The sequence below is a fragment of the Somniosus microcephalus genome, unplaced genomic scaffold, assembly GCF_052327205.1.
Source record: "Somniosus microcephalus isolate GS21.2 unplaced genomic scaffold, FLI_Smic_1.0 scaffold430, whole genome shotgun sequence".
NCBI classification, from domain to species: domain Eukaryota; kingdom Metazoa; phylum Chordata; class Chondrichthyes; order Squaliformes; family Somniosidae; genus Somniosus; species Somniosus microcephalus.
Window position 1 is genome coordinate 171,669 of NW_028225617.1, and position 15,378 is coordinate 187,046.

The following is a 15,378-nucleotide window of genomic DNA, read 5'->3' on the forward strand; positions in this document are numbered from 1 at the left end:
GAGAGATGAATGCGTGGCTCACAGACTGGTGTGGGAGAAATGGGTTTTGATTCCTGGGGCACTGGCACCATACTGGGGAAAGTGGGATCTGTATCGTTGGGATGGTCTTCACCCGAACCATGCTGGGACCAGTGTTCTGGCGAGTCATATAACTAGGGCGGTAGAGAGGGTTTTAAACTAAATAGTGGGGGCAAGGGATCAAACTTGTTGAGATGTGGTAAATCAAAGAGTGGAGACAAGGCAACAGAGAAAGGTATTAATATGGGAAATGATAAACAGACCGTGACAGGAAGGGATAGAGAGGACAAATCTAAGAGTAAATCAACAGATAAGGCTAGAGGTTACAAAAATAATAAAAGGACAAAACTAAAGGCTCTGCATCTGAATACACGTAGCATTCGAAACAAAACAGATGAACTGATAACGCAAATAGAAATAAATAAGTCTGATCTGATCGTCATTACAGAAACATGGCTGCAGGATGACGTCGATTGGGACCTGAATATTGAAGAGTACGTGACATTTAGGGAGGACAGAAAGCTAGGAAAAGGTGGAGGGGTGGCTCTGTTAATTAATGGTATTAGCACAATAGAGAGGGATGACCTAAGTTCAGGAAACCAGGATGTAGGAGCAGTTTGGGTAGAGATGAGAAATGATAAAGGCAAGAAGTCACTTGTGAGAGTGGTGTACAGGCCCCCTCACAGTAACCACACGATAGGATAGAGTATAAAGGAAGAAATAATGGGAGCTTGTCAGAAAGGTACGGCAATAATCATGGGGGATTTAATCTACACAGAGACTGGAAAAATCAGACCGGCAAAGGTAGCATAAATGAGGAGTTCATAGAATGTTTTCGGGATAGTTTCTTACAACAGCACGTTCTGGAGCCAACCAGAGAGCAGGCTATACTAGACCTGGTATTGTGCAACGAGATAGGATTAATTAATGACCTCATAGTGAAGGAGCCCCTAGGTAGCAGCGATCATAATATGATTGAATTTTACCTTCAGTTTGAGGGAGAGAAGAGTGGGTCCTAGACTAGTATTTTAAGCTTAAATAAGGGCAATTCTGAGGGCATGAAAGCAGAGCTAGCTAAAGTGAACTGGCCAATTAGGTTAAGGGATCGGTCAATAAAGATGCAGTGGCAGACATTTACGGGGATATTTCAGAATACACAGAATAGATACATTCCAAAGAGAAAGAAAATTTCCAAGGGGAGGACCCACCATCCGTGGTTAACTAAAGAAGTTAAAGAAAGTATCAAACTTAAAGAAAAAGCAGATAATTGCGCAAAGGCGGCTGGCAGCTCAGAAGATTGGACAGAATATAAAAAACAGCAGAGCATGACTAAAAGATTAATTAAGGAGAGAAAAATTAGAGTACGAGAGAAAGCTAGCTAGAAATATAAAAACAGATAGTAAGAGTTTCTATAGATATTTAAAAAGAAAAAAAAAAGTGTTAACAAAGTGAGCATTGGTCCTATAGAAAGTGAGTTTGGGGAATTAATAATGGAAAATAAGGAGATGGGAGCTGAATTGAACAGGTATTTTGCATCGGTCTTCACTATAGAGGATTCAAGTAACATCCCAGAAATAGCTGTAAATCAGGAAATGGAAGGGAGGGAGGAACCAGTGTGTATCTGAGTCAGTCAATCAGACTCTCTCTGACCTTTCTCCCCAGTCCATCTCCAGGACCAGTGTGTATCTGAGTCAATGGGACTCTCTCTGACCTTTCTCCCCAGTCTATCTCCAGGGCCAGTGTGTATCTGAGTCAATGGGACTCTCTCTGACCTTTCTCCCCAGTCTATCTCCAGGGCCAGTGTGTATCTGAGTCAATGGGACTCTCTGACCTTTCTCCCCAGTCCATCTCCAGGACCAGTGTGTATCTGAGTCAATGGGACTCTCTCTGACCTTTCTCCCCAGTCCATCTCCAGGACCAGTGTGTATCTGAGTCAATGGGACTCTCTCTGACCTTTCTCCCCAGTCCATCTCCAGGACCAGTGTGTATCTGAGTCAATCAGACTCTCTGACCTTTCTCCCCAGTCCATCTCCAGGACCAGTGTGTATCTGAGTCAATGGGACTCTCTCTGACCTTTCTCCCCAGTCCATCTCCAGGACCAGTGTGTATCTGAGTCAATGGGACTCTCTCTGAGCTTTCTCCCCAGTCTATCTCCAGGGCCAGTGTGTATCTGAGTCAATGGGACTCTCCGACCTTTCTCCCCAGTCCATCTCCAGGACCAGTGTGTATCTGAGTCAATGGGACTCTCTCTGACCTTTCTCCACAGTCCATCTCCAGGACCAGTGTGTATCTGAGTCAATGGGACTTCCTCTTACCTTTTTTCCCGGTCGATCTCTGGAAGCTCTTTGAATCGGAAGAGTTCTCTCCAGTTGGTGCTCTCACAATCCTGTGTTGGTTCACCTGCTGTCGTTCCTCAGTCGACAATCCCTGTTTACTCTCAGCTGTGAACCTTTCTCAATCACTCAGTCTTTCACCGGGAGATCTAATTATGGCAGGACTGAAAATAACAACATGAATAGTGTGAAGTAATGTAATGTCGACTTTTCTTCTGCTTAATAAAAATAAAAGTTTGGGTCCGAGTGCTTCTGTCTGATTTTTGTCCCTTTTCTCAGATCCCCGCCATGGCGTCCAGCAAATCACACTGCCTGATCTCACTGGGCCCATCCTCCCCGGGTTACACACTGTCTGATCTCACTGGGCCCATCCTCCCCGGGTTACACACTGTCTGATCTCACTGGGCCCATCCTCCCCGGGTTACACACTGTCTGATCTCACTGGGTCCATCCTCCCCGGGTTACACACTGTCTGATCTCACTGGGTCCATCCTCCCCGGGTTACACAGTGTCTGATCTCACTGGGCCCACCCTCCCCGGGTTACACACTGTCTGATCTCACTGGGCCCATCCTCCCCGGGTTACACACTGCCTGATCTCACTGGGCCCATCCTCCCCGGGTTACACACTGTCTGATCTCACTGGGCCCATCCTCCCCGGGTTACACACTGCCTGATCTCACTGGGCCCATCCTCCCCGGGTTACACACTGTCTGATCTCACTGGGCCCATCCTCCCCGGGTTACATACTGTCTGATCTCACTGGGTCCATCCTCCCCGGGTTACACACTGTCTGATCACACTGGGCCCATCCTCCCCGGGTTACACACTGTCTGATCTCACTGGGCCCATCCTCCCCGGGTTACACACTGTCTGATCTCACTGGGCCCATCCTCCCCGGGTTACACACTGTCTGATCTCACCGGGCCCATCCTCCCCGGGTTACACACTGTCTGATCTCACTGGGCCCATCCTCCCCGTGTTACACACTGTCTGATCTCACTGGGCCCATCCTCCCCGGGTTACACACTGTCTGATCTCACTGGGCCCACCCTCCCCGGGTTACACACTGTCTGATCTCACTGGGCCCATCCTCCCCGGGTTACACACTGTCTGATCTCACTGGGCCCATCCTCCCCGGGTTACACACTATGATCTCACTGGACCCATCCTCCCCGGGTTACACACTGTCTGATCTCACTGGGCCCATCCTCCCCGGGTTACACACTGTCTGATCTCACTGGGCCCACCCTCTCCGGGTTACACACTGTCTGATCTCACTGGGCCCATCCTCCCCGGGTTACATACTGTCTGATCTCACTGGGCCCATCCTCCCCGGGTTACACACTGATCTCACTGGGCCCATCCTCCCCGGGTTACACAGTGTCTGATCTCACTGGGCCCATCCTCCCCGGGTTACACACTGTCTGATCTCACTGGGCCCATCCTCCCCGGGTTACACACTGTCTGATCTCACTGGGCCCATCCTCCCCGGGTTACACACTGTCTGATCTCACTGGGCCCATCCTCCCCGGGTTACACACTGTCTGATCTCACTGGGCCCATCCTCCCCGGGTTACACACTGATCTCACTGGGCCCATCCTCCCCGGGTTACACACTGTCTGATCTCACTGGGCCCATCCTCCCCGGGTTACACACTGTCTGATCTCACTGGGCCCATCCTCCCCGGGTTACACACTGTCTGATCTCACTGGGCCCATCCTCCCCGGGTTACACACTGTCTGATCTCACTGGGCCCATCCTCCCCGGGTTACACACTGTCTGATCTCACTGGGCCCATCCTCCCCGGGTTACACACTGTCTGATCTCACTGGGCCCATCCTCCCCGGGTTACACACTGCCTGATCTCACTGGGCCCATCCTCCCCGGGTTACACACTGTCTGATCTCACTGGGCCCATCCTCCCCGGGTTACACACTGTCTGATCTCACTGGGCCCATCCTCCCCAGGTTACACACTGTCTGATCTCACTGGGCCCATCCTCCCCGGGTTACACACTGTCTGATCTCACTGGGCCCATCCTCCCCGGGTTACACACTGTCTGATCACACTGGGCCCATCCTCCCCGGGTTACACACTGTCTGATCTCACTGGGCCCATCCTCCCCGGGTTACACACTGTCTGATCTCACTGGGCCCATCCTCCCCGGGTTACACACTGTCTGATCTCACTGGGCCCATCCTCCCCGGGTTACACACTGATCTCACTGGGCCCATCCTCCCCGGGTTACACACTGTCTGATCTCACTGGGCCCATCCTCCCCGGGTTACACACTGTCTGATCTCACTGGGCCCATCCTCCCCAGGTTACACACTGTCTGATCTCACTGGGCCCATCCTCCCCGGGTTACACACTGCCTGATCTCACTGGGCCCATCCTCCCCGGGTTACACACTGTCTGATCTCACTGGGCCCATCCTCCCCAGGTTACACACTGTCTGATCTCACTGGGCCCATCCTCCCCGGGTTACACACTGTCTGATCTCACTGGGCCCATCCTCCCCAGGTTACACACTGTCTGATCTCACTGGGCCCATCCTCCCCGGGTTACACACTGTCTGATCTCACTGGGCCCATCCTCCCCAGGTTACACACTGTCTGATCTCACTGGGCCCATCCTCCCCGGGTTACACACTGTCTGATCTCACTGGGCCCATCCTCCCCGGGTTACACACTGTCTGATCTCACTGGGCCCATCCTCCCCGGGTTACACACTGTCTGATCTCACTGGGCCCATCCTCCCCGGGTTACACACTGTCTGATCTCACTGGGCCCATCCTCCCCGGGTTACACACTGTCTGATCTCACTGGGCCCATCCTCCCCGGGTTACACACTGTCTGATCTCACTGGGCCCATCCTCCCCGGGTTACACACTGTCTGATCTCACTGGGCCCATCCTCCCCGGGTTACACACTGTCTGATCTCACTGGGCCCATCCTCCCCGGGTTACACACTGTCTGATCTCACTGGGCCCATCCTCCCCGGGTTACACAGTGTCTGATCTCACTGGGCCCATCCTCCCCAGGTTACACACTGTCTGATCTCACTGGGCCCATCCTCCCCGGGTTACACACTGTCTGATCTCACTGGGCCCATCCTCCCCGGGTTACACACCGTCTGATCTCACTGGGCCCATCCTCCCCGGGTTACACACTGTCTGATCTCACTGGGCCCATCCTCCCCGGGTTACACACTGTCTGATCTCACTGGGCCCACCCTCCCCGGGTTACACACTGTCTGATCACACTGGGCCCACCCTCCCCGGGTTACACACTGTCTGATCTCACTGGGCCCACCCTCCCCGGGTTACACACTGTCTGATCTCACTGGGCCCATCCTCCCCGGGTTACACACTGTCTGATCTCACTGGGCCCATCCTCCCCGGGTTACACACTGTCTGATCTCACTGGGCCCATCCTCCCCGGGTTACACACTGTCTGATCTCACTGGGCCCATCCTCCCCGGGTTACACACTGTCTGATCTCACTGGGCCCATCCCCCCCGGGTTACACACTGTCTGATCTCACTGGGCCCATCCTCCCCGGGTTACACACTGTCTGATCTCACTGGGCCCACCCTCCCCGGGTTACACACTGTCTGATCTCACTGGGCCCATCCTCCCCGGGTTACACACTGTCTGATCTCACTGGGCCCATCCTCCCCGGGTTACACAATCATAGAAATTTACAGCACAGGAGGGGGACATTCGGCCCATCTTGTCCGAGCCGGCTGACAAAGATCTATCCACTCTAATCCCACTTTCCCGCACTTGGTCTGTAGCCGTGTAGCTTACGGCACTTCAAGCAGTTTTTAAACGTGATGAGTGTCTCTGCCTCTAAAACCCTTTCAGGCAGTGAGTTCCAGACCTCCACCACCCTCTGGGTGTAAAAAACTCACCTCAAAAACCCTCTAATCCTGTGACCCTCTGCTTTAAATCTATGCCCCCTGGCTATTGACCTCTCCATTAAGGGAAATAGGTCCTTCCTATCCACTCAATCGAGGCCCCTAATAAATTGATGCACCTCAATCGAGTCTCCCCTTGGCCTTCTCTGTTCGAGAAAACAACCCCAGCCTATCCAATCGTTCCACATAGCAAAAATTCCCCAGCCCAGGCAAAATCCCCGTAAATCTCCTCTGTACCCCCTCTAGTGCAATCACATCCTTCCTGTATTGTGTTGACCAGACCAGCACGCAGTATTCTAGCGGAGGCCTAGTGTTTTATACAGTTCACACATCACCTCCCAGCTCTTCAAATTCAAATCGCTTTATTGGCATGATGACAAGGTACATCTTGTTGCCAAAGCATCGAAAAACATTCATGGTTGAACACAAAAATACAGATCTATCCATAGTGTATAAACAGATATATCCCTGAGTGTATAAATATACATTCATATAATTTGTATATACTCTTTTCTTATATTTACTGGTTGTCCCTCTGTTTATGGCAAGCTGTAACATAGTGTGCCGCTAAGGTTACACAATTTCTCTCTTCCCCTAGTAGGTATGGGAGTTTTTGGTCGTCATTCAAATTTCTGAATTCCAGGCATATTTTTGTGAATTTTGGGTGGAAATTCCCCCTTATGCCCTGATATTTTCTACAAGCTGTGAGGAAGTGCATCTCTGTCTCCACCACTCCCTGACTGCAGTGAGCATATCCTGTCCTCTCTTGGTAGCCGGATCTGCCTGTGTCTACCTTTTTCGATCGCCAGGCTATGTTTACTAAGTCTGCACATTGTCAAGGTTTTTCTCAGTTTGCTATCCTTTACCATGGTCAGGTAATCAGCCATGTTGTATTGTCTGTTTAGGGCCAAGTAGCAATTGAGTTTGTTTTGGTTTTTTGTTGTTTCTGCCCAATATGACAGATATTTTTCCTTTTGCTTAGTGACGATTGTGTTGGGTCCAATTCTCTGTGTTACGCTGTCACTTGGACCCAAACACCACCCCACCGGCCCGCCCCTCCGAGCCAAACCCCCCTCCCCCCCCCCCGGCCCGCCCCCCCACCGGCACCCCCCCCCAGCCCTTCCACCCAAACACTTCCCCCTCCCCCCCGCCCTTCCACCCAAACACTTCCCCCCCCCTCCCCCCCGCCCTCCGACCCAAACACTTCCCCCCCTCCCCCCGACCCAAACACTTCCCCCCTCCCCTCGGACCCAAACACATCCCCCTCCCCCCCCCCCGCCCTCCGACCCAAACACTTCCCCCTCCCCGCCCTTCGACCCAAACACTTGCCCCTCCCCGTCGCCCTTCGACCCAAACACTTCCCCCTCCCCCCCGCCCTCCGACCCAAACACTTCCCCCCCGACCTCCGACCCAAACACTTCCCCCTCCGACCCAAACACTTCCCCCTCCCCCCTCCGACCCAAACACTTCCCCCCCCACCTCCCCCCCCCGCCCTCCGACCCAAACACTTCCCCCTCCCCCCCGCCCTCCGACCCAAACACTTCCCCCTCCACCCCCGCCCTCCGACCCAAACACTTCCCCCTCCCCCCCGCCCTCCGACCCAAACACTTCCCCCTCCCCCCCCAAACACTTCCCCCTCCCCCCCGCCCTCCGACCCAAACACTTCCCCCTCCCCCCCGCCCTCCGACCCAAACACTTCCCCCTCCCCCCCCTCCGAACCAAACACTTCCCCCTCCCCCCCCCGAACCAAACACTTACCCCTCCCCCGCCCCGCCCTCCGACCCAAACACTTCCCCCTCCCGCCCTCCGACCCAAACACTTCCCCCTCCCGCCCTCCGACCCAAACACTTCCCCCTCCCGCCCTCCGACCCAAACACTTCCCCCGCCCTCCGACCCAAACACTTCCCCCTCCCGCCCTCCGACCCAAACACTTCCCCCTCCCGCCCTCCGAACCAAACACTTCCCCCTCTCCCCCCCCGCCCCAAAACACTTCCCCCTCTCCCCCCCCGCCCCAAAACACTTCCCCCTCTCCCCCCCCGCCCCAAAACACTTCCCCCTCTCCCCCCCCCGCCCCAAAACACTTCCCCCTCCCCCCCCCGAACCAAACACTTACCCCTCCCCCGCCCCGCCCTCCGACCCAAACACTTCCCCCTCCCGCCCTCCGACCCAAACACTTCCCCCTCCCGCCCTCCGACCCAAACACTTCCCCCTCCCGCCCTCCGACCCAAACACTTCCCCCTCCCGCCCTCCGACCCAAACACTTCCCCCTCCCCCCCTCCGACCCAAACACTTCCCCCTCCCGCCCTCCGACCCAAACACTTCCCCCTCCCGCCCTCCGACCCAAACACTTCCCCCTCCCGCCCTCCGACCCAAACACTTCCCCCTCCCGCCCTCCGACCCAAACACTTCCCCCTCCCGCCCTCCGACCCAAACACTTCCCCCTCCCGCCCTCCGACCCAAACACTTCCCCCTCCCCCCCCCGACCCAAACACTTCCCCCTCCCCCCCCCGACCCAAACACTTCCCCCTCCCGACCCAAACACTTCCCCCTCCCCCCCCTCCGACCCAAACACTTCCTCCTCCCCCCCCTCCGACCCAAACACTTCCCCCTCCCCCCCCGACCCAAACACTTCCCCCTCCCCCCCCCGACCCAAACACTTCCCCCGCCCTCCGACCCAAACACTTCCCCCTCCCCCCCTCCGACCCAAACACTTCCCCCCCCCCTCGACCCAAACACTTCCCCCTCCCCCCCCTCCGACCCAAACACTTCCCCCTCCCCCCCCTCCGACCCAAACACTTCCCCCTCCCCCCCCTCCGACCCAAACACTTCCCCCTCCCCCCCCTCCGACCCAAACACTTCCCCCTCCCCCCCCCTCCGACCCAAACACTTCCCCCTCCCCCCCCCTCCGACCCAAACACTTCCCGCTCCCCCCCCCGACCCAAACACTTCCCCCTCCCACCCAAACACTTCCCCCTCCCTCCGACCCAAACACTTCCCCCTCCCACCCAAACACTTCCCCCTCCCTCCGACCCAAACACTTCCCCCTCCCGCCCTCCGCCCCAAACACTTCCCCCTCCCGCCCTCCGACCCAAACACTTCCCCCCTCCCCCCCAAACACTTCCCCCTCCCGCCCTCCGACCCAAACACTTCCCCCTCCCGCCCTCCGACCCAAACACTTCCCCCTCCCGCCCCCTCCGACCCAAACACTTCCCCCTCCCGCCCTCCGACCCAAACACTTCCCCCTCCCGCCCCCTCCGACCCAAACACTTCCCCCCTCCCCCCCTCCGACCCAAACACTTCCCCCCTCCCCCCCTCCGACCCAAACACTTCCCCCCTCCCCCCCTCCGACCCAAACACTTCCCCCCTCCCCCCCTCCGACCCAAACACTTCCCCCCTCCCCCCCTCCGACCCAAACACTTCCCCCCTCCCCCCCCTCCGACCCAAACACTTCCCCCTCCCCCCCAACACTTCCCCCTCCCCCCCTCCGACCCAAACACTTCCCCCTCCCCCCCCTCCGACCCAAACACTTCCCCCTCCCCCCCCCTCCGACCCAAACACTTCCCCCTCCCCCCCCTCCGACCCAAACACTTCCCCCTCCCCCCCCCTCCGACCCAAACACTTCCCCCTCCCCCCCCCTCCGACCCAAACACTTCCCCCTCCCCCCCCCTCCGACCCAAACACTTCCCCCTCCCCCCCTCCGACCCAAACACTTCCCCCTCCCCCCCCTCCGACCCAAACACTTCCCCCTCCCCCCCTCCGACCCAAACACTTCCCCCTCCCCCCCCCTCCGACCCAAACACTTCCCCCTCCCCCCCTCCGACCCAAACACTTCCCCCTCCCCCCCCTCCGACCCAAACACTTCCCCCTCCCCCCCCTCCGACCCAAACACTTCCCCCTCCCCCCCCCGCCCTCCGACCCAAACACTTCCCCCTCCCCCCCCCCCCCCCCCGGACCAAACACTTCCCACTTCCCCCCTCCCCCCCCGACCCAAACACTTCCCCCCCCCTCGACCCAAACACTTCCCCCCCGACCCCGACCCCGACCCAAACACTTCCCCCTCCCCCACCCCTCCGACCCAAACACTTCCCCCTCCCTCCGACCCAAACACTTCCCCCGCCCTCCGACCCAAACACTTCCCCCGCCCCCCCCCTCCTCCGACCCAAACACTTCCCCCGCCCTCCGACCCAAACACTTCCCCCTCCCCCCCCCTCCGACCCAAACACTTCCCCCTCCCTCCGACCCAAACACTTACCCCTCCCTCCGACCCAAACACTTCCCCTACCCCCCCGACCCAAACACTTCCCCCTCCCGCCCTCCGACCCAAACACTTCCCCCTCCCGCCCTCCGACCCAAACACTTCCCCCTCCCGCCCTCCGACCCAAACACTTCCCCCTCCCGCCCTCCGACCCAAACACTTCCCCCTCCCGCCCTCCGACCCAAACACTTCCCCCTCCCGCCCTCCGACCCAAACACTTCCCCCTCCCGCCCTCCGACCCAAACACTTCCCCCTCCCGCCCTCCGACCCAAACACTTCCCCCTCCCGCCCTCCGACCCAAACACTTCCCCCTCCCGCCCTCCGACCCAAACACTCCCCCCTCCCGCCCTCCGACCCAAACACTTCCCCCTCCCGCCCTCCGACCCAAACACTTCCCCCTCCCGACCCAAACACTTCCCCCTCCCCCCCTCCGACCCAAACACTTCCTCCTCCCCCCCCTCCGACCCAAACACTTCCCCCTCCCCCCCCGACCCAAACACTTCCCCCTCCCCCCCCGACCCAAACACTTCCCCCGCCCTCCGACCCAAACACTTCCCCCTCCCCCCCTCCGACCCAAACACTTCCCCCCCCCTCGACCCAAACACTTCCCCCTCCCCCCCGACCCAAACACTTCCCCCTCCCCCCCCTCCGACCCAAACACTTCCCCCTCCCCCCCCTCCGACCCAAACACTTCCCCCTCCCCCCCTCCGACCCAAACACTTCCCCCTCCCCCCCCCCCCAAACACTTCCCCCTCCCCCCCCCGACCCAAACACTTCCCCCTCCCCCCCCGACCCAAACACTTCCCCCTCCCCCCCCCCCGACCCAAACACTTCCCCCACCCCCCCCCTCCGACCCAAACACTTCCCCCTCCCCCCCCCGACCCAAACACTTCCCCCTCCCACCCAAACACTTCCCCCCTCCCTCCGACCCAAACACTTCCCCCTCCCGCCCTCCGACCCAAACACTTCCCCCTCCCGCCCTCCGACCCAAACACTTCCCCCCTCCCCCCTCCGACCCAAACACTTCCCCCCCCTCCCCCCTCCGACCCAAACACTTCCCCCCTCCCCCCTCCGACCCAAACACTTCCCCCTCCCGCCCTCCGCCCTCCGACCCAAACACTTCCCCCTCCCGCCCTCCGACCCAAACACTTCCCCCTCCCGCCCTCCGACCCAAACACTTCCCCCTCCCGCCCCCTCCGACCCAAACACTTCCCCCTCCCGCCCTCCGACCCAAACACTTCCCCCTCCCGCCCTCCGACCCAAACACTTCCCCCTCCCGCCCTCCGACCCAAACACTTCCCCCTCCCGCCCTCCGACCCAAACACTTCCCCCTCCCGCCCCCTCCGACCCAAACACTTCCCCCCCCGCCCCCTCCGACCCAAACACTTTCCCCCCCCCCTCCGACCCAAACACTTCCCCCCCCCCCCTCCGACCCAAACACTTCCCCCTCCCGCCCCCTCCGACCCAAACACTTCCCCCTCCCCCCCTCCGACCCAAACACTTCCCCCTCCCCCCCTCCGACCCAAACACTTCCCCCTCCCCCCCCTCCGACCCAAACACTTCCCCCTCCCCCCCGTCCGACCCAAACACTTCCCCCTCCCGCCCCCTCCGACCCAAACACTTCCCCCCTCCCGCCCAAACACTTCCCCCCTCCCACCCAAACACTTCCCCCCCCCCCCCTCCGACCCAAACACTTCCCCCCCTCCGACCCAAACACTTCCCCCCTCCGACCCAAACACTTCCCCCCTCCGACCCAAACACTTCCCCCTCCCGCCCCCTCCGACCCAAACACTTCCCCCTCCCGCCCTCCGACCCAAACACTTCCCCCTCCCCCCCGTCCGACCCAAACACTTCCCCCTCCCCCCCGTCCGACCCAAACACTTCCCCCTCCCCCCCGTCCGACCCAAACACTTCCCCCTCCCCCCCTCCGACCCAAACACTTCCCCCTCCCCCCCCTCCGACCCAAACACTTCCCCCTCCCCCCCGTCCGACCCAAACACTTCCCCCTCCCGCCCCCTCCGACCCAAACACTTCCCCCCTCCCGCCCAAACACTTCCCCCCTCCCACCCAAACACTTCCCCCCCGCCCCTCCGACCCAAACACTTCCCCCCTCCCGCCCAAACACTTCCCCCCCCCCCCTCCGACCCAAACACTTCCCCCCTCCGACCCAAACACTTCCCCCTCCCGCCCCCTCCGACCCAAACACTTCCCCCTCCCGCCCTCCGACCCAAACACTTCCCCCTCCCGCCCTCCGACCCAAACACTTCCCCCTCCCCCCCGTCCGACCCAAACACTTCCCCCTCCCCCCCGTCCGACCCAAACACTTCCCCCTCCCCCCCGTCCGACCCAAACACTTCCCCCTCCCCCCCGTCCGACCCAAACACTTCCCCCTCCCCCCCAAACACTTCCCCCCCGCCCCCTCCGACCCAAACACTTCCCCCCTCCCGCCCAAACACTTCCCCCCCCCCCTCCGACCCAAACACTTCCCCCCTCCGACCCAAACACTTCCCCCTCCCGCCCCCTCCGACCCAAACACTTCCCCCTCCCGCCCTCCGACCCAAACACTTCCCCCTCCCCCCCGTCCGACCCAAACACTTCCCCCTCCCCCCCGTCCGACCCAAACACTTCCCCCTCCCCCCCGTCCGACCCAAACACTTCCCCCTCCCCCCCGTCCGACCCAAACACTTCCCCCTCCCCCCCGTCCGACCCAAACACTTCCCCCTCCCCCCCGTCCGACCCAAACACTTCCCCCTCCCCCCCGTCCGACCCAAACACTTCCCCCTCCCCCCCGTCCGACCCAAACACTTCCCCCTCCCCCCCGTCCGACCCAAACACTTCCCCCTCCCCCCCGTCCGACCCAAACACTTCCCCCTCCCGCCCTCCGACCCAAACACTTCCCCCTCCCCCCCGTCCGACCCAAACACTTCCCCCTCCCCCCCGTCCGACCCAAACACTTCCCCCTCCCCCCCGTCCGACCCAAACACTTCCCCCTCCCCCCCGTCCGACCCAAACACTTCCCCCTCCCCCCCGTCCGACCCAAACACTTCCCCCTCCCCCCCGTCCGACCCAAACACTTCCCCCTCCCCCCCGTCCGACCCAAACACTTCCCCCTCCCCCCCGTCCGACCCAAACACTTCCCCCTCCCCCCCGTCCGACCCAAACACTTCCCCCTCCCGCCCTCCGACCCAAACACTTCCCCCTCCCCCCCGTCCGACCCAAACACTTCCCCCTCCCCCCCGTCCGACCCAAACACTTCCCCCTCCCGCCCTCCGACCCAAACACTTCCCCCTCCCCCCCGTCCGACCCAAACACTTCCCCCTCCCGCCCTCCGACCCAAACACTTCCCCCTCCCGCCCTCCGACCCAAACACTTCCCCCTCCCGCCCTCCGACCCAAACACTTCCCCCTCCCGCCCTCCGACCCAAACACTTCCCCCTCCCGCCCTCCGACCCAAACACTTCCCCCTCCCGCCCTCCGACCCAAACACTTCCCCCTCCCGCCCTCCGACCCAAACACTTCCCCCTCTCCCCCCCCGCCCCAAAACACTTCCCCCTCTCCCCCCCCGCCCCAAAACACTTCCCCCTCTCCCCCCCCGCCCCAAAACACTTCCCCCTCTCCCCCCCCCGCCCCAAAACACTTCCCCCTCCGCCCCAAAACACTTCCCCCTCTCCCCCCCGCCCCAAAACACTTCCCCCTCTCCCCCCCCGCCCCAAAACACTTCCCCCTCTCCCCCCCCGCCCCAAAACACTTCCCCCTCTCCCCCCCCGCCCCAAAACACTTCCCCCTCTCCCCCCCCGCCCCAAAACACTTCCCCCTCTCCCCCCCCCGCCCCAAAACACTTCCCCCTCTCCCCCCCCCGCCCCAAAACACTTCCCCCTCTCCCCCCCGTCCGACCCAAACACTTCCCCCTCCCCCCGACCCACAGTTCCCAGGGAAGGCCGGCGCTGCTATAAATGTCGGAGATTCCCTGATCCTCCGCACTCACCCGCACCACGACCGGCCGGCCACTCCCACTCCGGATCCATCCTCAGTCCCGCCGCCATTTTAGCTCCTTCCTCAAAGCGGAGCCTCATCCGGGGACTGCGAGCAGCGCCGAGCATGCGCACTGCGGCCGCACAGCGCCCAAATAAAGTCCCTCACTGAGTCCGGCTCTTCTATTGGCTGCGGCTCGAGGATTGACAGCCGCCTCCACCAATCACCGCCCGGAGCGCCTCGGGGTCCCGCCCACCTCCCCATCACCAGACAATGCTGCAAAACTCAGCAGGCCAGGCAGACCTCTCCATGGCCACAGTGAACAATGATGTTAAAGGGTCTAAAATCACCACAGACAATGCTGCAAAACTCAGCAGGCCAGGCAGGCCTCTCCATGGCCACAGTGAACAATGGTGTTAAAGGGTCTAAAATCACCACAGACAATGCTGGGAAACTCAGCAGGCCAGGCAGGCCTCTCCATGGCCACAGTGAACAATGGTGTTAAAGGGTCTAAAATCACCACAGACAATGCTGGGAAACTCAGCAGGCCAGGCAGGCCTCTCCATGGCCACAGTGAACAATGGTGTTAAAACGTCTAAAATCACCACAGACAATGCTGGGAAACTCAGCAGGCCAGGCAGGCCTCTCCATGGCCACAGTGAACAATGGTGTTAAAACGTCTAAAATCACCACAGACAATGCTGGGAAACTCAGCAGGCCAGGCAGACCTCTCCATGGCCACAGTGAACAATGGTGTTAAAGGGTCTAAAATCACCACAGACAATGCTGCAAAACTCAGCAGGCCAGGCAGACCTCTCCATGGCCACAGTGAACAATGGTGTTAAAGGGTCTAAAATCACCACAGACAATGCTGCAA

At 60.1% G+C, this 15,378-nt stretch overlaps 1 protein-coding gene across 3 annotated transcripts in view; it reads right to left on the minus strand.

Moving 5' to 3' along the window:
* Positions 1–14,651, minus strand: part of LOC147081772 (NACHT, LRR and PYD domains-containing protein 3-like) — a 161,222-nt gene extending 146,571 nt beyond the window's left edge. Inside the window, exons 1-2 of one of the 3 annotated variants that reach the window (XM_085980686.1) lie at positions 14,515–14,651; positions 2,334–2,515 (exon numbers count right to left, since the gene is read on the minus strand). Coding sequence is in view for 1 of the 3 variants with exons in the window: in XM_085980685.1 (XP_085836811.1) it covers positions 14,515–14,629 (115 nt within the window). In the remaining 2 variants the exon portion in view is untranslated. Of the gene's footprint in view, positions 1–2,333; positions 2,516–14,514 lie in introns of those variants that run through there. The other 2 variants (XM_085980685.1, XM_085980689.1) reach the window with 2 other exon arrangements.
* Between the last annotated feature and the right edge of the window lie 727 nt (positions 14,652–15,378).